The 21,159-nt window shown below is 39.4% G+C and overlaps 1 protein-coding gene across 1 annotated transcript in view; it reads left to right on the forward strand.

The window, feature by feature from the left end:
- Positions 1–207: 207 nt before the first annotated feature.
- LOC140227534 (uncharacterized) overlaps positions 208–21,159 on the forward strand; it is a 53,992-nt gene continuing 33,040 nt past the window's right edge. The window contains exons 1-2 of the mRNA XM_072307937.1: positions 208–361; positions 17,019–17,426. Coding sequence (XP_072164038.1) covers positions 343–361; positions 17,019–17,426 — 427 coding nt within the window. The 5' untranslated portion in view covers positions 208–342. The remainder of the gene's footprint in view (positions 362–17,018; positions 17,427–21,159) is intronic.

Raw genomic sequence — 21,159 nt, forward strand, 5'->3', positions numbered from 1 at the left:
CGATCCATATATCCTAGATCTTTGGTTTATTATCCAAAGTCGGGAATTAATTTCAGGTTTTGCGCCACCATTCGATGACAGCTGATGCAGTGTGTTTTTGCCCGATCAGTTTCCGCGATCCACTCGTTTCGGCAAGCTGCATGCTGTGTGTGCATAACGTACCTATTGAAAGGTCCCGCGCCTCCGCCGCACAACGGGACGCTACTTCTTGACGATGGATCATCTTCATGCGGAATATGGCTAGTATCATCTTGTTTTTGTCAGTTTTTGGAATGCTTGCAAAGTGCTGTCGAATAGATACATTACGCTGCTTGCCGATCATGGAATAAGCTGGGTGACATCATGACTATCAAAGGCAAAGGTGAGCAATATTGCAAACATTAACATCGAAATACCAACAACATGCTAACTAAATCGGATACAGTATTTCCCTGCCCTATCAACGACGCTACACGGCCCTATGTACAGGTACTGCAGCTCTGCTCTGTAGCCCAGTGTCTAAAACACACGGAGAACCGTTTGACGTGAGACTGATAATTTAAGAGCTTGAGTTGAGTTTTTCTAGTTGATTGAGTGAGAAAATAGTTCAAATACATACAAGTTGATGCAGTGGCAGTATGTGATGGTGCACGTGATTATATCAGGATATGTACAATTAAAACGTGATGCATGTGCAAGTAAAAGATGCTCTTGAATTACAACATCCTGTCACCAATGGGAGGCTTCATCCTTCTAATAGCTGGAACGTGGAAGGGCAGCCTCTTGGAAAGCAGCAAGGGTCTATCTTGACCGAAAGATCGGTCTGTATCTGTCCGTCGGGGAATGTTCCGCGGAGACTACGTCTGGCTTCACGGATCCCCTCCGTATACAGACCGAAGTCAATGATGCCAGCTCCTGTGTGGCAGTAGTGCACAGATCAAACGTTACGATTAACCGAATTTCAGACAGCTATTTTACATTCAAACAAGTTTGACATGACATGACACATTATGCAGCAATATTTGGGGTTAATTTCTCACATTGTGCAATCGAAATACTCACAGTAACTCGGCTATAACGCAGAAATTTTATCGATATCGCAACATCGCCGTTCGCAAGCAGTAAGTCGCCATTTTGAATCTGTAAGCCATTGAAAGCCAATCACATGCGAGGTACGTGTTTTAGTAAAACAAACTCGTAGAAGCTACCTCGCATGTGATTGGCTAATAGATTCATAGTGTATGTTTCTGCAGTTTGAACGTAACGACGCGACAGGCTGTGTTTTACGTTGAAAATTCGACTAAAATATTGGATTATTCATTAATCTGGTGAGTGTAATGTATTCTTAAAAAGCTAATTTCACAATACAAGCTTAAATTTGCCGACCTAGGGCCGTGAATTAGACGCAATCGAGAAGGGTGAGGTACCTCACCCAATTTTCCATAGAGACAGTGGTTAAGAACATCCACACAGCAATGGGTACTGATACCTTCCGTCTGTCTACGGAGGACAGCGTTAATGGCAAAATATAAAAGAGTCCTCCTGACAGACGGATCTTTCTGTCTAGGGTCTATCTATCTATCTTCTGCAAGTTCTGGTTCGTTTTTTTTTTTTTTTTTTTTTTTTTTTTTTTATATATTAATAACTCTCCAGTGGCAGTGCTTCACTGTGTGTCAGCAAATCTATGATTGTAAGCTAATTCAGATGGTGTTCATCACACTCAACTCACAGTGTCTTGTGGCATTTAGATGCCTCAAAGATGACCATATATAAAAAATGATGCCAGGAACAAACAATATATTCCTTTTAAGATTTTTTCTTTGCTGCTTTGCAATGGTTTACATGCAAAACGCTCTGAAAGGATGCTCGACATTGCTGTCATTGGACATAAAGATATTAATTGTGAAAATGCATTTAAACTCTTTCCCTTTCAAAAAAAAAAAGTGATAATTACAATATGCAGAGACACCTAAAATGTGTAATGTGAGTAACATGGAATTGGGCGCTAGTGTACTTTCGCACCTCCTTGTCAATCAATTTCCAAACATGCACAAAATCACTCCAAATATCCAACAACCACAAATATTTGCATCTGAGTGAGACCCAATTCCAGAAGAAATGGAATTTTTGCCATTTTGACACTGTTACACATAGATCTGAATAATATACAATGTACACTATGTTGATCGCAGCTAGTTCGCTCTGTGATAACTGCGTTGCACAGGAGCAGACGACGCAGCATGGTATACAAAACACGTCCATGGCAAGGAGGCGAGCGCAGCAACTGATCTGAATGTAACACATGCACGTCTACCCTATTCGTATACATTGTCATTTTCAGCGGTGGGTGTACGTTTCCTTCATGAATATCTTTATTAATTGTAGAAAACTAAAATATAAGGAATCCCCATAATCTATGATATTCATTCAATAATCGGGATATGCGATTTTTTTTTTTTTTTAACTATGTCAAAAACTCACCGAAATCTGTGACTAAAATCAGGTCTGTAAGCGTCCGTATTGCTCACTCCTCATCTTCTGCGTGTTATTTGAATGGCAGTCACTCTCTATAACTACAACGTAGCGAGTCGGAAATATTCATGAGCTAGTCGGAAGTATTCATGAGCTAGTCGGAGAGCGGAAGTGACACATGCAAACGTCAAACCATTGCCGGAGCAGCACGCACGGATACGAGTGCTTTGCGTAACACACAAAACACACGGGCGCACGGGCGTGCGTAAAACGCTACCACTTCCGGTTGCGCATGCGTGGTAGTTCATTGATTTTGTGAAGCTCTTGAAGAAAAAGATGCCACCGCACAATCTACTCCGAAAAATTCAACAATAAGGTCTGGATACCAACGAAAACAACTCCACCATCAGCAAAATACGATGTAGGTGAGTGGTAAAAATTATCTTTACAACGTTGTATGTTAAAATCAAACAAAATAAAAGACATTTTATGTGATTTTGCCATCAATAGCGACGGTCGTTTACAACGTTTAAACACTAGTATGTCAGACTGCTATGCTTCGCACAGCGGTCTGGTCAGGCTAATCTGAATGTAGCTATTGCATAGTGATCACAGCAAGTTTTGCTACAGTATCTTTAAAACAACTAAACCTGTTTTTCACTCTTTCCCTCAGCTTGTACCGAATCTTGCAGTAGTGATTAATTAAGGGTTGATGTTGTTCGTGCTGTGTATGTGTGTGAGTGTGTGTGTGTGTGTGTGTGTGTGTGTGTGAATAAAAGAAGAGTGGTTTACAGATAAGGGTGAAAGAATTATACAGAGGAAGGATAAGAAAAGGGGGATACAAATGTAGGAAATGAATGAAAAGATACTAAAGAGGTAAACCTGGAAAAAATGAAACAAAAGGTTTATAAACCTGAAAGTACACTTAAAGGACAAGTCCACATTCATACATAAGGATTGAGAGAATGCAGCAATATTAGTAGAACACATCAATGAAAGTTTGAGGAAAATTGGACAATCCGTTCAAAAGTTACGAATATTTTAATTATCTGCGCAGTCACTGCTGGAAGAGAAGACTACTAGAGTTTATGATTTCACATGCGTACAACTATATAGGAAAATAAGAGAATTTCACAAAACTTTACTTTTTGAATAAAGTGTTCTTTTGTTATGCGAGAAAAATGGAAATATGTTGAATTTTCTTTATTCTTTCTTTATATCGTTGTACTCATGTGACATCACAAGCTATAGTAGTCTTTTCATCCAGCTGTGACTGAGCAGAAACTTCAAAAATTCATAACTTTTGAACGGATTGTCCGATTTCGCTTAAACTCTCACTGATGTGTTCTACTAATATTGCTGCATTCACTCAACCTACATGTGTATGACGGTGAACTTGTCCTTTAACCCTTACTGTACTGGGCTATTTGGCTCCATGAAAATACTGGGGGGGGGGGGGGGGCCTGGGAGGCCCCCCCCCCCCCATTGATCTCGGAAACGCAATGTCCGATGAACTTGAAAATTTGCATGCTGATAGATCTTCGCGTGCTGAATCTGATGGACAGCATTGATTTTCAACATAATCTTCTATGAAAAGTACGATCTTGGAAAAGTGTTTACTTTCTTTTTTTTTTTTGCTGAGTGTATATTGGGAAATCGGGCGACTTTCAGCACACAATGCTATAAGTACGTATGGGAGGAAATCACTGATATCTCTATGGAAGAACAAGATCAGTGATGGAAATGAGCTGCATGCTTGGCGGAGGTCTGCGCTCTCAGAGTTCTTTTCTAGTTATTATTTTTATTATTATTATTATTATTATTATTATTATTATTATCATTATTATTATTATTATCATTATCATTGTTACTTCTACTACTACTACGACTACTACTACTACTACTACTGTACTACTAATTTTAACTCTGCAATAAATCTTCCAAAACTATGTCTGCCGATTCTTTTAACTCCTTTACATGTATCAGTGTTTGTTTGTTTTTTGTGAGTGAATAATATTATGTACTACTGTCATACATTGTATGTACATGTATGTGTGAATAATGTGCACAGCTATATTTACCATATTTGCCTAGCCTTTTCTCAGTGTAAACGCAAACTGGGCCAAATGCGCGGCCAATTTTAGTCTGGCTTCCAAACCCTCTACCCGTACTATTTCGCTATTCAGGATATCAACCTCCTCAACGTCGAAAACTAGTATAGTTTAAGGTGGTTTTGTCCTTCAAAGGATTTTTCCTTCGGCAAAGGTCTTTGCCCGAACGGCGACCTCACTTTAAACGGCGACCTCACTGTAAACGGGGTCCAGGGCTTCAGTTTCTGTACCCGTTCACATGGGTGAACCAACATTTAAGAATTTTTAGCTGGCAGAAATGTATCAATACCTTGCTTTGAAAATGATTGCTATACAGAATCAGAGCGTACGTGAGTTTTGTCCTGGTAGCTCATATTACAGGATATAACAGTAGTTATTGAATTCATGTTCATGGAGTACAGCAGTGAACACAGAAATGTACACATGCATGTTACATGATCAGGAGTTGATATTTTCACATGTTGTTAGATTTGCGATTATTACCCAGATCGCAGAATTCCCAAAAATAACCCCAGGAAAACAGGTATGGTATGAAGTCTCATTAATAAAGATTGTCTTTTAATGAGTTTGAGGTGACAAAAAAGGATGTCAAGTATCAAAACTAAATGCAAGCGTTAAATTCGCTTTGTGTTTGCTCTGTATTGTGGGCTGCTCAGGTACAGCTCTGTTGCGATTTATATACAGAGACTGGGCTGTGTATAGTTAGTGTACAGTGTATTTACATAATATGCACAGCCCTGTACAGTGTATTTACATAATACAGTATGTGTATGGACAGCCCTGTCACATCATTATCACAGCAGGTCATGACTGGTACTCTTTGTGGTCTCAGTCTGGTGGCCCCTGGCATCCTGTACCCCCAGCCTCCTGGGCCCCCTGCCTTGGGCCTGCACTTAGGCTCCTGGCCTCGGCCCAGCCTTGGACCCCGTGAGCCCCTGGGCCCCTGAGCCACCGGGCCCCTGGACCACCGGGCCCCTGGGCCAGGGCCCAGTTGGGCTATGGGCCCCTGGGCCTGGGCCCACTTGGGCTCTGGACCCCTAGTTCTGGGCTAAGGCCCGTGGCCTTGGGTCCGGCCTTAGGCCCCGCCTTTGGCCCGGCTGTACATTGTACATGGTCTATGTGAAACCAAGCTTGTCTGTACCTGCATAATTACAAATAATTACAAATAATCACAAATAATCACAAATAATCAACAGGTCCATACTACATGTAGGAATATATGAATATATAAATATATGATGAATATATATGAATATATGAATATATGCGTACTCCTTGTGCAGCGCGCGAATGGAGCTAGTTCGTTTGTCTGCGCCAAGACTACTACAGTTGTACATGCACCACCCTGGCACGGTATAGGCCCTGTGTAGCTTCTCTGGGGAGGCAGCAGTGCCAGTTGCACAGTAATCTTGGCGCACGCTGACTTTTTCCACGTGCCTGCAAACTAGCGGACGCCCATGGACCCTGGTGTTTACATCGATCGCCGTGGTATCTGCGTGTATACCACATGCACATGCAGCTACATGTATTTTGTCCAATGTCTGTTTCTTTTCTCTCGCTCTTTTCTTTGCTTCTTCATCCGCTTATTCCCCTATCTCCCAAGTACGAACTGACTTTTTAGAGTGTTGTCTGTGTGATCTTTACGATGTTATTGCATCATTTTTACTGCAATTAAGAGGTGAGTTTCTGTTCATGTGTTGCATACTTTGTTTGAGGATGTGCAGGTGAAAAGTGTTCGAACTTTGTTTCCCGTGTACCGTAGAAACTCAATATACAGTTGTAATATACAGTGACTAGACCTTCATTCTCCTTCGGAGATCTGATAATATATCAAAATACCTGAAAAACTAACTGATTTCTCCGGTCCCAATGAATTAATTTCCTTTGTTTTGTATTGTTTATTGACTACTGATATAAACATTACAAAGAACAAATTGTCTCGGTCCCAAGGAGTTCGTCATACCGAGTTTCCACTGTATTTCGCTTGGCGTTCGGTGCTGCAAACTTCCGCTGGGGCTTATTCTCTTGCATGGTTCCTCATATTACTAGTTTGGTACAATTTCTTTCGTTTAATGTCACTTTATTCGTTCCCTTTATATTTCCAAGTATTTAAAAGTGATTATTTTAAGTGTCTGGCACTGTACATGCATTTTCGTAACGGCGATTTCTCTGCTTTGCTGCAGTATTTCGAAGGAAGTTTGATCCCAGCTGTGTGTGATCTTTTGTAGAGTTTGTGTTATCGGGGATGTTGTTGTTTGCTTAGGTGCAGTTTATCTCGAGTGATCATGTTGATCATGTTTGTGAATGTTAATAGGACAAGGGCCGAATGATCTGTGTGATGGTGATGATAATTACTGATGCTGGTGTAAAAGACAGCTTGCTGAGCATACTTCTTCTTTCCCCTCCGGCCCATGAATGATGAAAAAAAAAAATATACATACACCTCACAACAACAACCACGTGCTAGATAGTAACCTTCGTATAGTTAAATCTAAATGTTCATTACCAGCAAAGGGGAAAAACATGACAGTAAATACAAGCGAGAGATTGTGTATGCAGTCTCTGGTCTTATGAGAAACTTGACACCCCACCCCCTCTCCCCTTGTGGAAATTTCCACAAAACCAGGTGCCAGACCCCAGGTGCCAGACGAAAGAATGCGCGCACTGAACTAAACAGCGTGTAAATATAGCCTGGAAATAGCGATCAAAGAACTAGCTTGTGACGTGAGTTCAAGGAATCATCACAAAGATCATGATTCTATAAGCAACACATGCTTCCATAGCCTTTCTTTTGACCCATAGTAGAAATATCGAACAGTCGATTACACTATAAATTATAATAGTGTGCTTGATCGAGTATTTTAAATGTTTACTGAACTGTAGAAAGGGATTGATTAATCACTCGATTAAAAACTAAATCACAGAAATATATGAAAGGTCTTGTATGCTGAGACAAATTCACTACCCGGTTAGACAGCGGGAAGAGATTCTAACCTCCCTGGGTGTCGGGAAGTTTTCACAAGCTCCAGGATCACCCCTCCCCCTGCCAACTCCAACATGTTGCTCCCATGGCGCATGGCGTCTCGATGTCACTGTCAGGTACCCGAGGCTGCTTTGTTTTTGCTTGGAATATTGATTCATTTCTTGTCATGACATGAGTGTAGTAATCTTTTTGCATTACTAGGTAAAAACTTATGATACTCAACTCGTCTTTGTGATGTTTTTCTTTCAGTCCAAAAGGAAGACAAAATAGTATCATGACGTTTCAATTGTTCAAAAGGTCTGCTTTTGATAACTCACAGACTAATCACCCTTGCCTGTTCCCAGGCCCTAGCTCCACCCAATCCAGCAACTTACACGCGCGCGCGCAAATTCTGCCATGTGGTTTTGCCACCCAGCTGTCGGAATGTGCTTTGAAGTTACATGGCAGCCTGGCCTGGCTGGCATGAATGGGTGTCGAGTTTCAATCAACATCTACTGTTGTTTTATTCTTTCACCTGACAGAAACACAGAAATCAGGAAGGTGTAGGGAAGAGGTTTTTGTTGTGTGTTGCAATATGTGTGTGTTTGTGTGTGTTTTCTCGCTGATTTTTCTTCTTTTTTTCCAATGGGATCAAGGCCAAGGTGTGGAAAGATCAGAGTGAAATGAGTACAAGTACACAGTGAAAGGAGTCAGGTAGAGGGGAGATGGAATAACCAATTACCAGAAGCATTTTAAATATATATTATGTGAAAAAAAAGGAGTGCTACACCTATTTTAGTGCTCCTGACAAGGCGTAAGGAACGTGGTAATAGTCCTCCTCAAAAAGGAAACCCTGATAATTGGCCTCAAATATGCTATTTCTCTCTTTTTCTCAACCTCAGCTGTTTATCAACTTCACTTTCTTTTTTCTTTTTCATTAAAACCTTGACATGCAAGTGATTTTTTTTTCAATTATTTATATTTTCTGATTTTTTGTCCCCGCCGAACAAGTTCGAGCAGGGGACTATGAAACGTGCTCCGTACGTGTGTGTGTCTGTGCGTGCGTGCGTCCGTGCGTGCGTGCGTGCGTGCGTGCGTCCGTGCGTGCGTCCGTGTGTGATCAAAATGTTAAATTTGCTACTTCTCTGTCATTTATGAGCCAATTTTGATTCTGTTTGCTTTATATGATAGCACTACATGGGAGCTTTGAAACTTCTACACAGAATTTCAGTTGTGACCTTTGACCTTGACCTTTGACCTATATTGTACAATTTGCTACAAAATGCTACTCCTTCGCCATTTCTAACCTGATTTCGATTCCGTTTGCTTTATGTGATGGCACTAGGTGAGGGCTTCAAAACTTCTACACAGAATTTTGACCTTTGACTTCTTTGACCTTTGACCTTGATTTTTGACGTATATTGTACATTTTGCTACAAAATGCTACTCCTTCGCCATTTCTAACCCAATTTCGATTCTGTTTGCTTTATGTGATGGCACTAGGTGAGGGCTTCAAAATTCTACACAGAATTTTGACCTTTGCCTTCTTTGACCTTTGACCTTGATTTTTTACCTATATTGTACATTTTGCTACAAAATGCTACTCCTTCACCATTTCTAACCCGATTTCGATTCCGTTTGCTTTATGTGATGGCACTAGGTGAGGGCTTCAAAATTTCTACACGGAATTTTGACCTTTGCCTTCTTTGACCTTTAACCTTGATTTTTGACCTGTATTGTACTTTGGCTACAAAATGCTACTCCTTCGCCATTTCTAACCCGATTTCGATTCCGTTTGCTTTATGTGATGGCACTAGGTGAGGGCTTCAAAACTTTTACACAGAATTTTGACCTTTGACTTCTTTGACCCTTGACCTTGATTTTTTACCTATATTGCACATTTTGCTACAAAATGCTACTTCCGGCGGGGACATATATTACGCACCACGTAATTTCTACTTTTCCTTGTTTGTTTTTTTCTGTTCGGGCAAGTTTTTTACACTAATTTGCAAATCTGCTTGCCTGATCGGGCAAGTGATTAAAAAAAGTTGTGTAGCACCCTGGTTTATAATGGTGCCTCAAAAAAATGCTTAGCTTAAAACGAATTGACCATTAATTAGGCCTGTATTTGTCACTACTGAAACGTTTGTGTGGAGATAAAAAAAGAATGAATAATCAACCTTTTTTTCACTAATTGTGAATGTGTTGGTGTGATTACGGCGTGTGTGCGTTCGTAAATAAACATCGACATTTCCGAGAAGGCCTGTAGGCTGTATGTCTTGCCCCTGACCCGGAAGACAATTTAACCTGTCACGCAACAGTTACAAAACATAGTGATGATGAATGATGATAATGAAGTAATGATAATGAATACGATATATAATATAATAATTTAAATGTACTTGGGGCCCTCCCCAAATTGACATTAGTCATGCGATTAAAAAACAAGACGGACTAGTCAAAAATTTCTGTTGGCCAGTCAAAAATTTTGCGGACTAGCCAAAATTGAATCTAACTGGTCCGCCTGGCTAGTTTAAAGAAAAATTTAAGCGCGACCCCTGATGGTGTAATTTATTTTAATCAATTATGCAAATTTTTTTCATAATTAATTATTCATAATGCATATTTTATGCATTTTGGGGATATTTTCATAATTTCAGCCTAAACAAGTACAAAATTGCATGAAAACTGTGTAATAATGAAGAATAATGTTTCCCAAATGTGAAATAAATCAATTCTCATCAATTTTCTAAGTACAGCAGATTTGCATTGATCAACTATTAATCTGCAAATTTACTACTTATGAATATTTGCATACTTTTGAAATGTATAACATACTAAAATGAAACTGGAAGTAAAATTATCCTTTTACAGGACCCATGGGCACTACCATACTTTTCAACTGTATTCTAATGTCCCTGATATTGTAAACTTGAAGTATAATTTATGCAAATTTATGTAAATTTATGATTTTTTAAATAAAAATTAGCTTCTATGTGATTTTGCTTGCAAAATATAAGAAAAATCAATGAATACAAGAAGTATAGAAATGTGAGAAAAATCAAACAAGTATTTGCCATACTCATAAAACATCTTTGAAATTAGCTTTGCAGAATCATGTTTTTTGTCTCAAAAAGTGAAAATATCACTGTTATTTTGTTTTTCCAATGTTTTTATTTCTTTTGTTTTTACTGTTTACATTTGTTATGTATTTCATTGTTTTCTAAGAGTGCCCAGTAAATCATGTGGAAGGATAAGAGTTATTTGAATCATCTATGTGGATAAAAACTCAATTTCCCCCTCAGAGAGAAAAAAAAAAGAAAAAAAAACAACTTTTTTGTTATGTTTTGTATTGTTTTTATTTCTTCTGTTTTCTAGTGTTTTATATTCCTTATGTATATCATTGCTTCTAAACTTTGCCCAATTTATTTCAGAACAATATAGAAGCATGAACCAAGTGGAAAACCAATTCCTGAGCAAAATTTATAAAGTAATGCAAGCCATGGTCTATTGACAGTATGTACAATGTAACTGTACACAAATATATGCAGCGATTAGCCGTTTTAATGACATGCGCATACTAATTGGCCCATAACACCCCCTAGGTAGGTCCGATATGGACAAATGTGATATCAAAATGTGCGCAAGACTTCAGGGGAAAAAGTCATGAAGCGAGAATCCGAAATTCCCAGCGGTCGCGATGCAATCGCCAAAAGTATGGAGGGGGCAGTTAGGGTTAAGATGAAAATAAAAAACAATGGAAGGAAAGAGAGAAGGGCAACTTTCACTATACAGGAAAGCAAGGGAGAGATGGATATGCTTGAAAAGAAAAGTAGAAAGCAAATAAGAATTAAAGATTGAAAAAAAAAGTACTACATGTAGGTAGTAGAATAATATAATGAGAGATGAATCAAAACTGGATGATTTCAAGCAAAGATGAATAGTAAGGAAACAAAGAATTATACAGGTTGAAAAGGAAATAAAGAAAGGGAAACATCAGAACAAAACATAAGAAAAAGATATTGGAGAAAAGAAAGAAAGGGTAGATGGAAGGAAAGATAACCCATGAAGGAAACAAAGAATTAAGCAGAAAGTAAGATTGCATAGGAAATTGAAAAAAGTTAGTCAAGATGAGACCCACAAAGTAATGATTGATAGGAAGGAAAGGCAAAGTTAGGAAAACCAGAAAATGAAAGAAAAAAATAGAAAAGGAAGAGAAAGATTATATATAAGGGCTTCACATAATGAGCCCTTTTGTATAAAAGCTACAACCGTTACCGCAAGACTTTAATAGCTGATGGAATGGGAAAAACACATTTTAGCTTTTCAAAGACACCATAGAAAAAGCTGCTGTGATCCTTATTCAGATTAAACGATTGACCCTTACTGCATGCACTTACTATTAGTAATCAAATGTGTTCGTACTGTGCCGATTGCTTGTGTACGGAGCAGCATTTTAAGCGATCAAGATTTTCCGACACTTGTAAAAGTGTTCAACTTCGATTTCTTGTGTACGGAGCAGCATTTTAAGCGATCAAGATTTTCCGACACTTGTAAAAGTGTTCAAACTTCTAGACTTTGGAGACTGAGATAAAACTACAATAATAGGTTACTACGGTGAGTTTGTGCATGTTTTGATATCGTTTGATGAGGAGGTGCGAAAGTACACTAGCGCCTGGAATTGCCCATACTAGGATGAAAAAAACAAAATTGACGAAATTGTTAAATATCAGTCAAAAGGGTAAGGCAATGGTATTGCCATCTCAGACAGAGCTTGTCCGGTCATAGTAGCTATGTAATTCAAATTCATGAAATTCTTCCGTCGAGATGTTTTCATCGCAACTGATTGACAAATTGCCCTACATCGATATAAATAAGCGCTGACTTGATCAGTGTTTTAGTAGTACTAGTAGTAACCATGATAAAAAAAAAAAAAAAAAATGTACGCCAAACGTGTACGCTATGATATTTTTATCATTACTACTACTAGAAAAAAAAACACTGATCAAGTCGGTGCTTATTTACGTCGATGTAGGGCAATTTATCAATCAGTTGCAATAGCTATGTAATGTCTTAATCTACTTCACAATGAGCTAGTACAGTTACCAAAATGCATATTTTAATTACATATTGTACATCTTCCGCACTAGAGTGTATTGCATGCAGCTTGTTGGAAAATACTTCAGGGTGGTCCAAAATTTGAAATTTGAGCATGTTGCAAGCCTTGAATGTGAGAATACCGTAACATGGTATTGTGGAAATTGTTTGCAGGGAGTGCACATCACAAGCATACTGTACGAGCTGAAATTTTCGCGTACAGATATTTTCGCGAATTGCTACTTGGAGGACATTTTCGCTTGTCGTTAATTTCGCGGTTTCGAGGGTCTAACTGAACTTAGTTATTTGCGCGTTGTTATTTTCGCGTGTTGTTATTTTCGCGGTTCAAAGGCGATTCGTGAAATTCGCGAAAATAAAACCACCGCGAAAATTTCAGCTCGTACAGTAGTATGCAATTTTTTGCAGTCTTTCTCATTTTGCTGCTTGCAGAACATTAGATGTTCTGTCTCATGCTTTGCTCACAAATTTTCTGATTTTTTTTTTCATGCTCCTCCACATGTTTGAATACATGTTTGTATGTGTACATTTTATTCTGAGCATGTTGCCAATTAAGGATGTTGCATAGCATGTTGCAGTGACATGCTCAAACCCCTCATGACCACCCTTCTCTGTACTGTTTGGCCACGATCGATCATCACATTATTATTTTACCTCCACACGAGATAGTGCAATGTACTGGGATGGGGAGGGCGCTTAAGGAATAAAAGTCATATGATTTAAATTACGTTACACTAATATATTTCAAAATACTCCATAAACAACTCACTATCCTGGCAAATTGCAACAGCCAGACAGATTTCTTGGTAGACCATTTCAGTTTGCCACAAGCAAACTCCAACTAAAGGGCTTTTTACACTTGTGTTTCTTAACCCTGGACTTTCTCTGACCCAGGACTATCGTTAGTCCCGTACCAATTTTTTCAGCTTTTTACACTCGCCAATTAGTCCCGTACTATCTCTTGTCCGGGGCTAAGGAGAAAACTGACCTTTTTACACTTGTATTTCTTAGCCCCGGACTTTCCAAACCACATGAATATTCATAATTACGCTGTGTACTGTACACGTACACGCATGCACCGGCAGCACTTGATTACCTCATTTCTGATTGGTCAGTGAGGGTCGGACTTCGTCTCCGTCGCTTAGCCCAGGATTATTTTTTCGTTCTGTTTACACTCACTTGCTTGGCACCGCAATTGCGGTGCTAACCCCTGCTATTTTGCAGGGCCAGATAGTACCGTACTATCGGTGGGGCTAACCCACTTTGGCAAAAACGAGTGTAAACAGAAAGTGGGCTAAGGATAGTCCCGTACCAACGGTGGGGCTAAGGCCCCCCCCCCCCTACAAGTGTAAAAAGCCCTTAATGGTATTTTCTAAAATGAATTCTGAGCCTTTGTGTAAAAGTTCTGCATACATACAAGCATGTTTTGCTTTTTAAAGTGAATCAAATGAGGGCTTGAAGTATGCAAGCATTCTCATACTTTTGTTAAAGGAAACCAAAGTTCAGATACGAATTAATGGGAATTGAGTGAAACCAGCAATATGAGTAAAACATATCAAGTGAAAGTTAAAGGGGCTGTACAGTACTGGTTGAGGTGAGGATTCAGGTTTATAACATTCCTAAGTGAGATAATGAGAAACCTCTTCTGAAATATGAAAGATCATGTAATTTTAAGAAGGATTCAACATTTATTTGATGAAAATTGGTTTTCAAATGGCAGAGATATATAAAAAAGTGATAATGATAAAAGGCGACAGGCCACATCTTTTATTAGGATCTCTTTGTTTCACCTTGTTTTTGGATATCTCAGCCATTTCAAAACTGATTTTCATCAAATAAACTTTTGATTCCCCTTAGAATTGCATGCTCTTTGACATCTCGTAGAGTGGTTTCTGAATATCTCACAAAACGTTAAAAGCTAAATCCTCACCTCAACCAGAACTGTACAGTCCCTTTACAGAGGAAAATTGGATAGTCCAATCAATTAAAAAAACATTTAATGAAAAAAGTATGAATTTTTGAAATTTTGGTGCTGCCATTGCTGGAAAAGAAGACTACAGTTCATGGTGTCATTTTGGATAACAAAGAAAATATAAGGAGAATTGTACAAAATTTCATTTTTCATAGCAAGTACCCATTCCATTGACTTCTTACTGACATGTGTTATCAGATAATATTATCACTCCCCCCCCCCCTGCTTTCTGAAAGAGGCAAGTCAAGTGAGCCCTATTTCATTTAATGCAGGAAAAGTGAAAGTGTCAAATGTAAATATGAAGTGATGATTTTCCTTTCTATTTTCTTTTAGGGACCGGTATATCATTGTCCATAATAACATCATGAAGTTTACTTACAGTACAGTCTACACCTTATCCAGTGATAACATTGCTGCTTTCAATCAATCCACATTATTTTATACTTGGGCTTCAGTTTCACTTGAAGGGATGGTACAGTTTCAGTTGAGATGGGGCTCCAGGTTTTCAACATTTTTTTCATGATGAATTTGGGAGATAATGAGAAGAGTAATTTACAGTTAATTTCATGAAAATTGGTTTTGAAATGACTGAAATATCAAAAACAAAGTGATCCTAATAAAACGCGAGAACCACCTCTATGGGGATTGCTTTAAATTCACTTTGTTTTTGGATATCTCAGCCTTTTCATAACAGATTTTCATTAAATTCATCAAATTTTCATCAATTTTTATTGAATTTGCATTCTTCTGATTACAGTCAGTCCGCAGCACCCGATAATTCGCTCGTATTTATTCAACTCATATGCAAGCCTGCTCTAGGCTTGCATACGTAATGAGCTGCGTAAGGGGATTTTGTCCTTGGGCCTTCGGCAACAAAAATACACCTTATGTTCACAAATTTGGTATGAAATTCAAGGAAAATATGTAAACTATCGTCACATGTTACTCAAATCATTGTAAATGAAAAATATCATAGCGTAATTTGAGCTTGAAAAATGATGAAAAAAGTAATTCGTGCAGTACACGTTCAAGACGTCAAAAAAATATGAAATTCACCTTGTGTCTCAATGAAAATGCTTTGTTTGGTAGTCCATCTCCTAATCTTTGTATCCATGTAAATATCTTGACAATTTGTTGCTTAATCCGGTCAGGAACCAGTAAAATATACATCGATGTCAGTGCTGATCAGCTTGAAACCGTGCAATCTCAAGAGTAAGCTCTCTCATTGGACAGCGTTTGCATTCAGCGCTTACATTATGTCATTACGCTGCTACATAACGGTTTCTTGGCACGCGTGTAGTTCAAGCGCTGAATGCAAGCACTGTCCAATGAGAGAGCTCTTTCGCACCACTGTACACTTTGTGTGGAGCATACTTCCGGCTTAGGAGTGAATTTTACAGACATTTCAAAACGGAAAAACTAGTATAAATCATGCTTGCGTCTCCTTGACTCCAATATATGATGAGCATCTAAGTTTCCTCTCTACGAAAAAGCCAAAATCAGAAACAACAGTTTCTTAATCCGGTCAGGAACCAAAAAAGAACTTTAGACGATAAAATCTTCCGTGAAAAGCAGGTAAAATTTACACAAATTTAACTGATTATATAGTCATGATAAGATCCGATGTTATACGCAAATTTAGTATCAAAATAAAGATCAAAGTCTGGAGAACAATTTACCGTGACTTGTAGCCATGATGAATGTATGTACAAGTCGCTACACTGTGAAAACCATAGCCCTATCAAAGTCTCGCAAAATCTCGCACGACGAGACACCTTTCGAACACAAAGATCGTCAACGAGAGTGCTGAATAAATCTTGCCTGACTGACTGATTAGAATTGCATGCTCTTTATTTCATAAAGTGAATTCTAAGGATCTCACAAAAAGTTAAAAGCTGAATCCTCACCTCAACCAATACTATTTTTCTCACACTTTTCGGTGAGAAAAGCTCTTCTCTTCTGACATGTCTTCCTGAAGTAACATGTGATTGTGAAGTTGGTTTGGCTGTAAGTACTGGTACACTGCCATGATAAAGAATATATCGTACACATTTATCACGTGTAACACATTCAGACATACCGGTACATTCCTTTTTTTATCAGAACTGTAATTTAGCATTCCATAAACATACATACACAGATGTTCCATACATGCACAGATATTCTCAGTGAGCATGTACAAAATGGTATTAAGGGAGAATGTGATCTGGATTAAATGCCGATGCTGCAAGGAAAGGTAGCCATCTTTAATGGCCTTCCATGTACAGATTTAATGCACAGATACAGAAGACTTTTATTGTACACACACACACACACACACACACAATAATATACACATGTATACACATGTATTACATGGTATGTTCACAAACAATAAAGAAATTGTCTAATTTCTTTCTCATTTTAGATTTCAAGAAGGCAGTGTCTTTTATCAAAGAGTTTCTGCTGAAGCTACCTGAAGACCCAGAATGTGCAGAGCTGCGCGACAGCCTCAATCTGGCCCTCCTGCACATGAAGAAGTACTTCAAGACCGTCTGGCTGCAGGAAAAGGAGCGTAGCAGTAGCCAGCATGGAGCCGGAGGGGGCGGGGGAGGTGGCGACAAGTTGGCCCAGTCGCTGCCTAGGGGTTGCGGTCCGTCCTCCCTCTACCAGGACGATCCGGACCGTTTCCACTGGAAGTGGGTGAACTCAGACCCTGCCAAAGTGCTGCGGGGAAGCCTACCGCTGGATGGGAAAGAGCTCCCAGTGATGCCCCTCATTCTACAGGCTGTCAAGGAAGGTGACAAGGAGCTGGTGGAACAGCTGATTGAGAAAGGTAGGAGAATCAGACACATGTACATTGTGCCTGACATACATGATGTAGTAAAGTATTAGATTTTATGCTACCAATACCTAATGCAGCTGTCATTTGTATGACGCACCTCTTGACCCCCGGGATAGGTGCGTCAAAGTACCAATGTGCGTCATACCTTTTAGGTACCATGACGTACCCTCCGTCACAAAAAGTGACCCACCTCTATGAGACATTGACGCATTAACCAGTCAAAATGGTGACGCACCTCTTCGTGAAAATGACTGACCCTTGACGCACATGTTATTCGCAGTACGTGCCAGACTGGAATGCTGCAGAGCTCTGTGTGCGCTCACGCAATTCGCTGCCTGCGAACTGTGTACACCGAACGGAACTTCGCCCGCGTGAATCCCTGTCGCCTACGGACCCTGGATGTTTACTTCGATCGCCGTGGTACTGTATCCCCATGCTGTGGGCGGCTGGGGAGCGTTAGTATAGTAGCTTAGCTGCACACTGTAGCCAGCTGCCACGACAGTACCCTGTTTCGATTCGAATCGGGGTAGAAGCGTTCCGTTGTGCAATGTCTGCTTCTTTTTCTCTTCTTCTTCATCCGCTTGTCCCTTGCCTCCCAAGTATGAAATGATTTTTAGAGTGTTGTGTGTGTTTTTTGTAACGTTATTGCATCATTTTTCTGCAAGGAAGAGGTGAGTTTCTGTTCGTGTATTGATGTGCACTGCAGTATGTGCAGGTGAAAAGCGTTCGAACTGTCTTTCCCGAGTATCGTGGAAGCTCGATGTATTTCTCGGCCTATCAAAGGAGATCTCATACAACAGAATACTTATAACAAACTATTTTCCGGTCAAAATGAATTGATTTCCTTTGTTTTGTATCGTTTATTGACTTGATCCTAAGGATCTTGTCGCAATACCGAGTTTCCAATGTGTATTTATTTTCACCTTATTTTCGCGTAGCTTTCGGTGCTGTAAACTGTTGCTAGGGCCTAAGCCTACTACTAAACTTAACGTTTTTCACTGTCGTTTCTCACACATCGTTTGGTACGATTTCTTCCATTTTATATCACTTTATCCGTTCCCTTTATACTTTGAAGTATTTGACGTAATTCTTTCAAGTGTCTCGCACTGCTATTTTCGTAACGGCGATTTCTCCGCTTTGCTGCAATACTTTTTCGAATCGAAGCGACGAAGTTTGATACCAGCCGCTGTAGTGTGCCGTGTGTTGTCTTTTCTAAATATTTGTGTTGTTGGGAGGTGTTGATACTTTGTATTTGTTATTTATTTTTCTTAATGTTGATAGGAAAAGGCTAAAATGGTCTGAGTGATGTCTGATGGTGATGATACTATGCTGGTGTAAAAAGACGGCTTACTGTGAATGCTGAGCGTACGTGCCGTTCGTTCCATTTTACTTTCCCTCTTATTCTTCTTTCCCCCTTACTCTTCTTTTCCTTTCCAAGAATGATAAAAAAAAGAAATTACATACACCTCACAACAAAATAGAACCACGTGCTACCAACCTTCGTAAAGTTAAATCTAAATGTTCAATATCAGCAAAGAATAAGGGGAAAGCACGAATGACAATAAATTAGAGCGAAGAGATTGTTTTACATGCAGTCTCTTCGGCTCGAAGAAACTTGACACCCCACCCCTCTCCCCTTGTGGAAATTTCCACAAAAGCAGGTGCCACACCCAGGTGCGTGCCAGACGGAAGAATGCGCGCACTGGAACAAACAGCGTGTAAATATCATGGAAATATCGATCGAAGAACCAGCTCATTAGTTGAATTAAAGGAATCATTGCAAAGATATCGTGATTCTATAGCCTTTCTTTTGGCGCATAGTAGGAAACATCAAACAGTCGAATATAATGTACTTGATCGAATATCTTATGTTCCCTGAACAATAAAAAAAAAAAGATCGATTAATCAGTCAATTAAAAATGCAACTGAGCCAGAAATACTTAAAAGGTCTCGTATGCCCAGAGAAATTCACTACGAGTAGGTTCAATGAGATGCAGTCATCACCTGGTTAGACAACAAAATCATGACAATTAATTTCAGTTCACGCTCATGATAACTGCTTATTACTTATCAAAGTTTTGGCTATCAACATTCGTTCGTAGGTGTTTTTTGTTTGTTTTGTATGTTTTTCCTCGTGAAAGACGTAATGATTTCTTCGTATCGAACGTAGACTGCATGTTTATCGTTTATCCAAACAGTAGGCGCCTAGGCGTACTTTCTGAATATATTCAGAAATTTCTATCAACATTTTAAATATATTACAAGACTCCCAAATACCAGTTGAAAAAAATTAAGAAATCGAATTTTGTAGATATGAACAACAACAACAAAAAAAAAAAAAAAATGCGTAGGAAAAAACCACTTCAACCTCGAATGACTTCGAATTTCTCTAAACCGTTCCCTAGTTCATGGACATCCCATAGAAACGCGTGTTTTGATATACACGTTGCTATGGCAAACTATCTAGTTTCGCGAAACTACGGCCTGGCCACAGTAATTTTTTCCGTAACCTCCCGCCTCCCCTTCCCCGATTCGAAAACAGCTTGATTGAAGCCCCTGCCTATTTAAACACGAACCTTATTAAACCCAAGTTAGGTACATGGTTTATATGGCTAGTGTTTAAATAGAATTTACTATTTTAAGTTAATGCAGGTTTTAATAGACTCTCAGTAATGTTAGTTCCATAATCGTTTGTATGTGTTTTGGGGCCTGGCCTCTGCCATATGCCTCGCCTTCTGTATACGTATGTACGCGTGTACTGTATGTATACATGTACCACATGGTCGACATCACGCACGTGGTTTTGCTGCATGTTCCACGGTCGATGCTACACTACAGTGAATGCGATTGAAGGATAGCGAGCTTCGCGATGCCGCGGGCTGTATGTGATGATTTTAATCACAAATCGTGTTTGGTAGTGTGGTTTTGGAGCAAATTTGTACTCAAACTTTCTGAAAAGACCTTTAGTCTGACGTCAGATAGAAAAAGAAGACATACGAGAATGAAGTGAGTATCAGTATGTTATAATAAAACTGATTGAAAATTGTGTCATTTTCGCGTTTCCAGGAGCCGGTGAATTCGGCCGACTCGCGATCGCGAGTTTGTTTTAGATGTTACGGAGGGATACCATGCCCCATGCAAGAAGCCTCGCAAAATTATACCATGACGGTCCCATTAACGAACCTTTTGACACACTCTGGTTAAATGACCGACTATGACGCACATAATGGGTCAGTATTGTGACGGACATTTTGCTCCCGTGACGGCACCACGCGTCATCAAATTGGTGGTACTTGACGCGACCATGACGCACATTTCCCGGGGGTCAAGAGGTGCGTCATACAAATGACAGCTGCATAATGAGTACTGTAAAAGTGGATATTTTCGCGCGACTAATTTTTCGTGCTCGGCGGGGTGAGAAGAGTTTCGCATGTTTTTAATTCCGCAGAATCAAGACATCACGCACAGGAACACATGGCAAGCAAAAATATTCGCGTGCTTTTATTTTCGCGCTAGTTTCAGGTTGCGCGAAATGCGCGAAAATTTCAACCCCGCGAAAATTTCCACTTTTACAGTATCTTTATCCTTACAAGAACTAATGCTTCATTTACACCAAGTTTCCAATGGCCAGTGCAGTCCCATTTCAGGCCACCATGGACAAAACGGGTGAGCAAACGTGACAGACTGTGATTGCCATGAATGCCGTTTGAGATTTTCAAACTAT

This window comes from Diadema setosum, chromosome 4 (genome assembly GCF_964275005.1).
Source record: "Diadema setosum chromosome 4, eeDiaSeto1, whole genome shotgun sequence".
Classification (NCBI taxonomy): domain Eukaryota; kingdom Metazoa; phylum Echinodermata; class Echinoidea; order Diadematoida; family Diadematidae; genus Diadema; species Diadema setosum.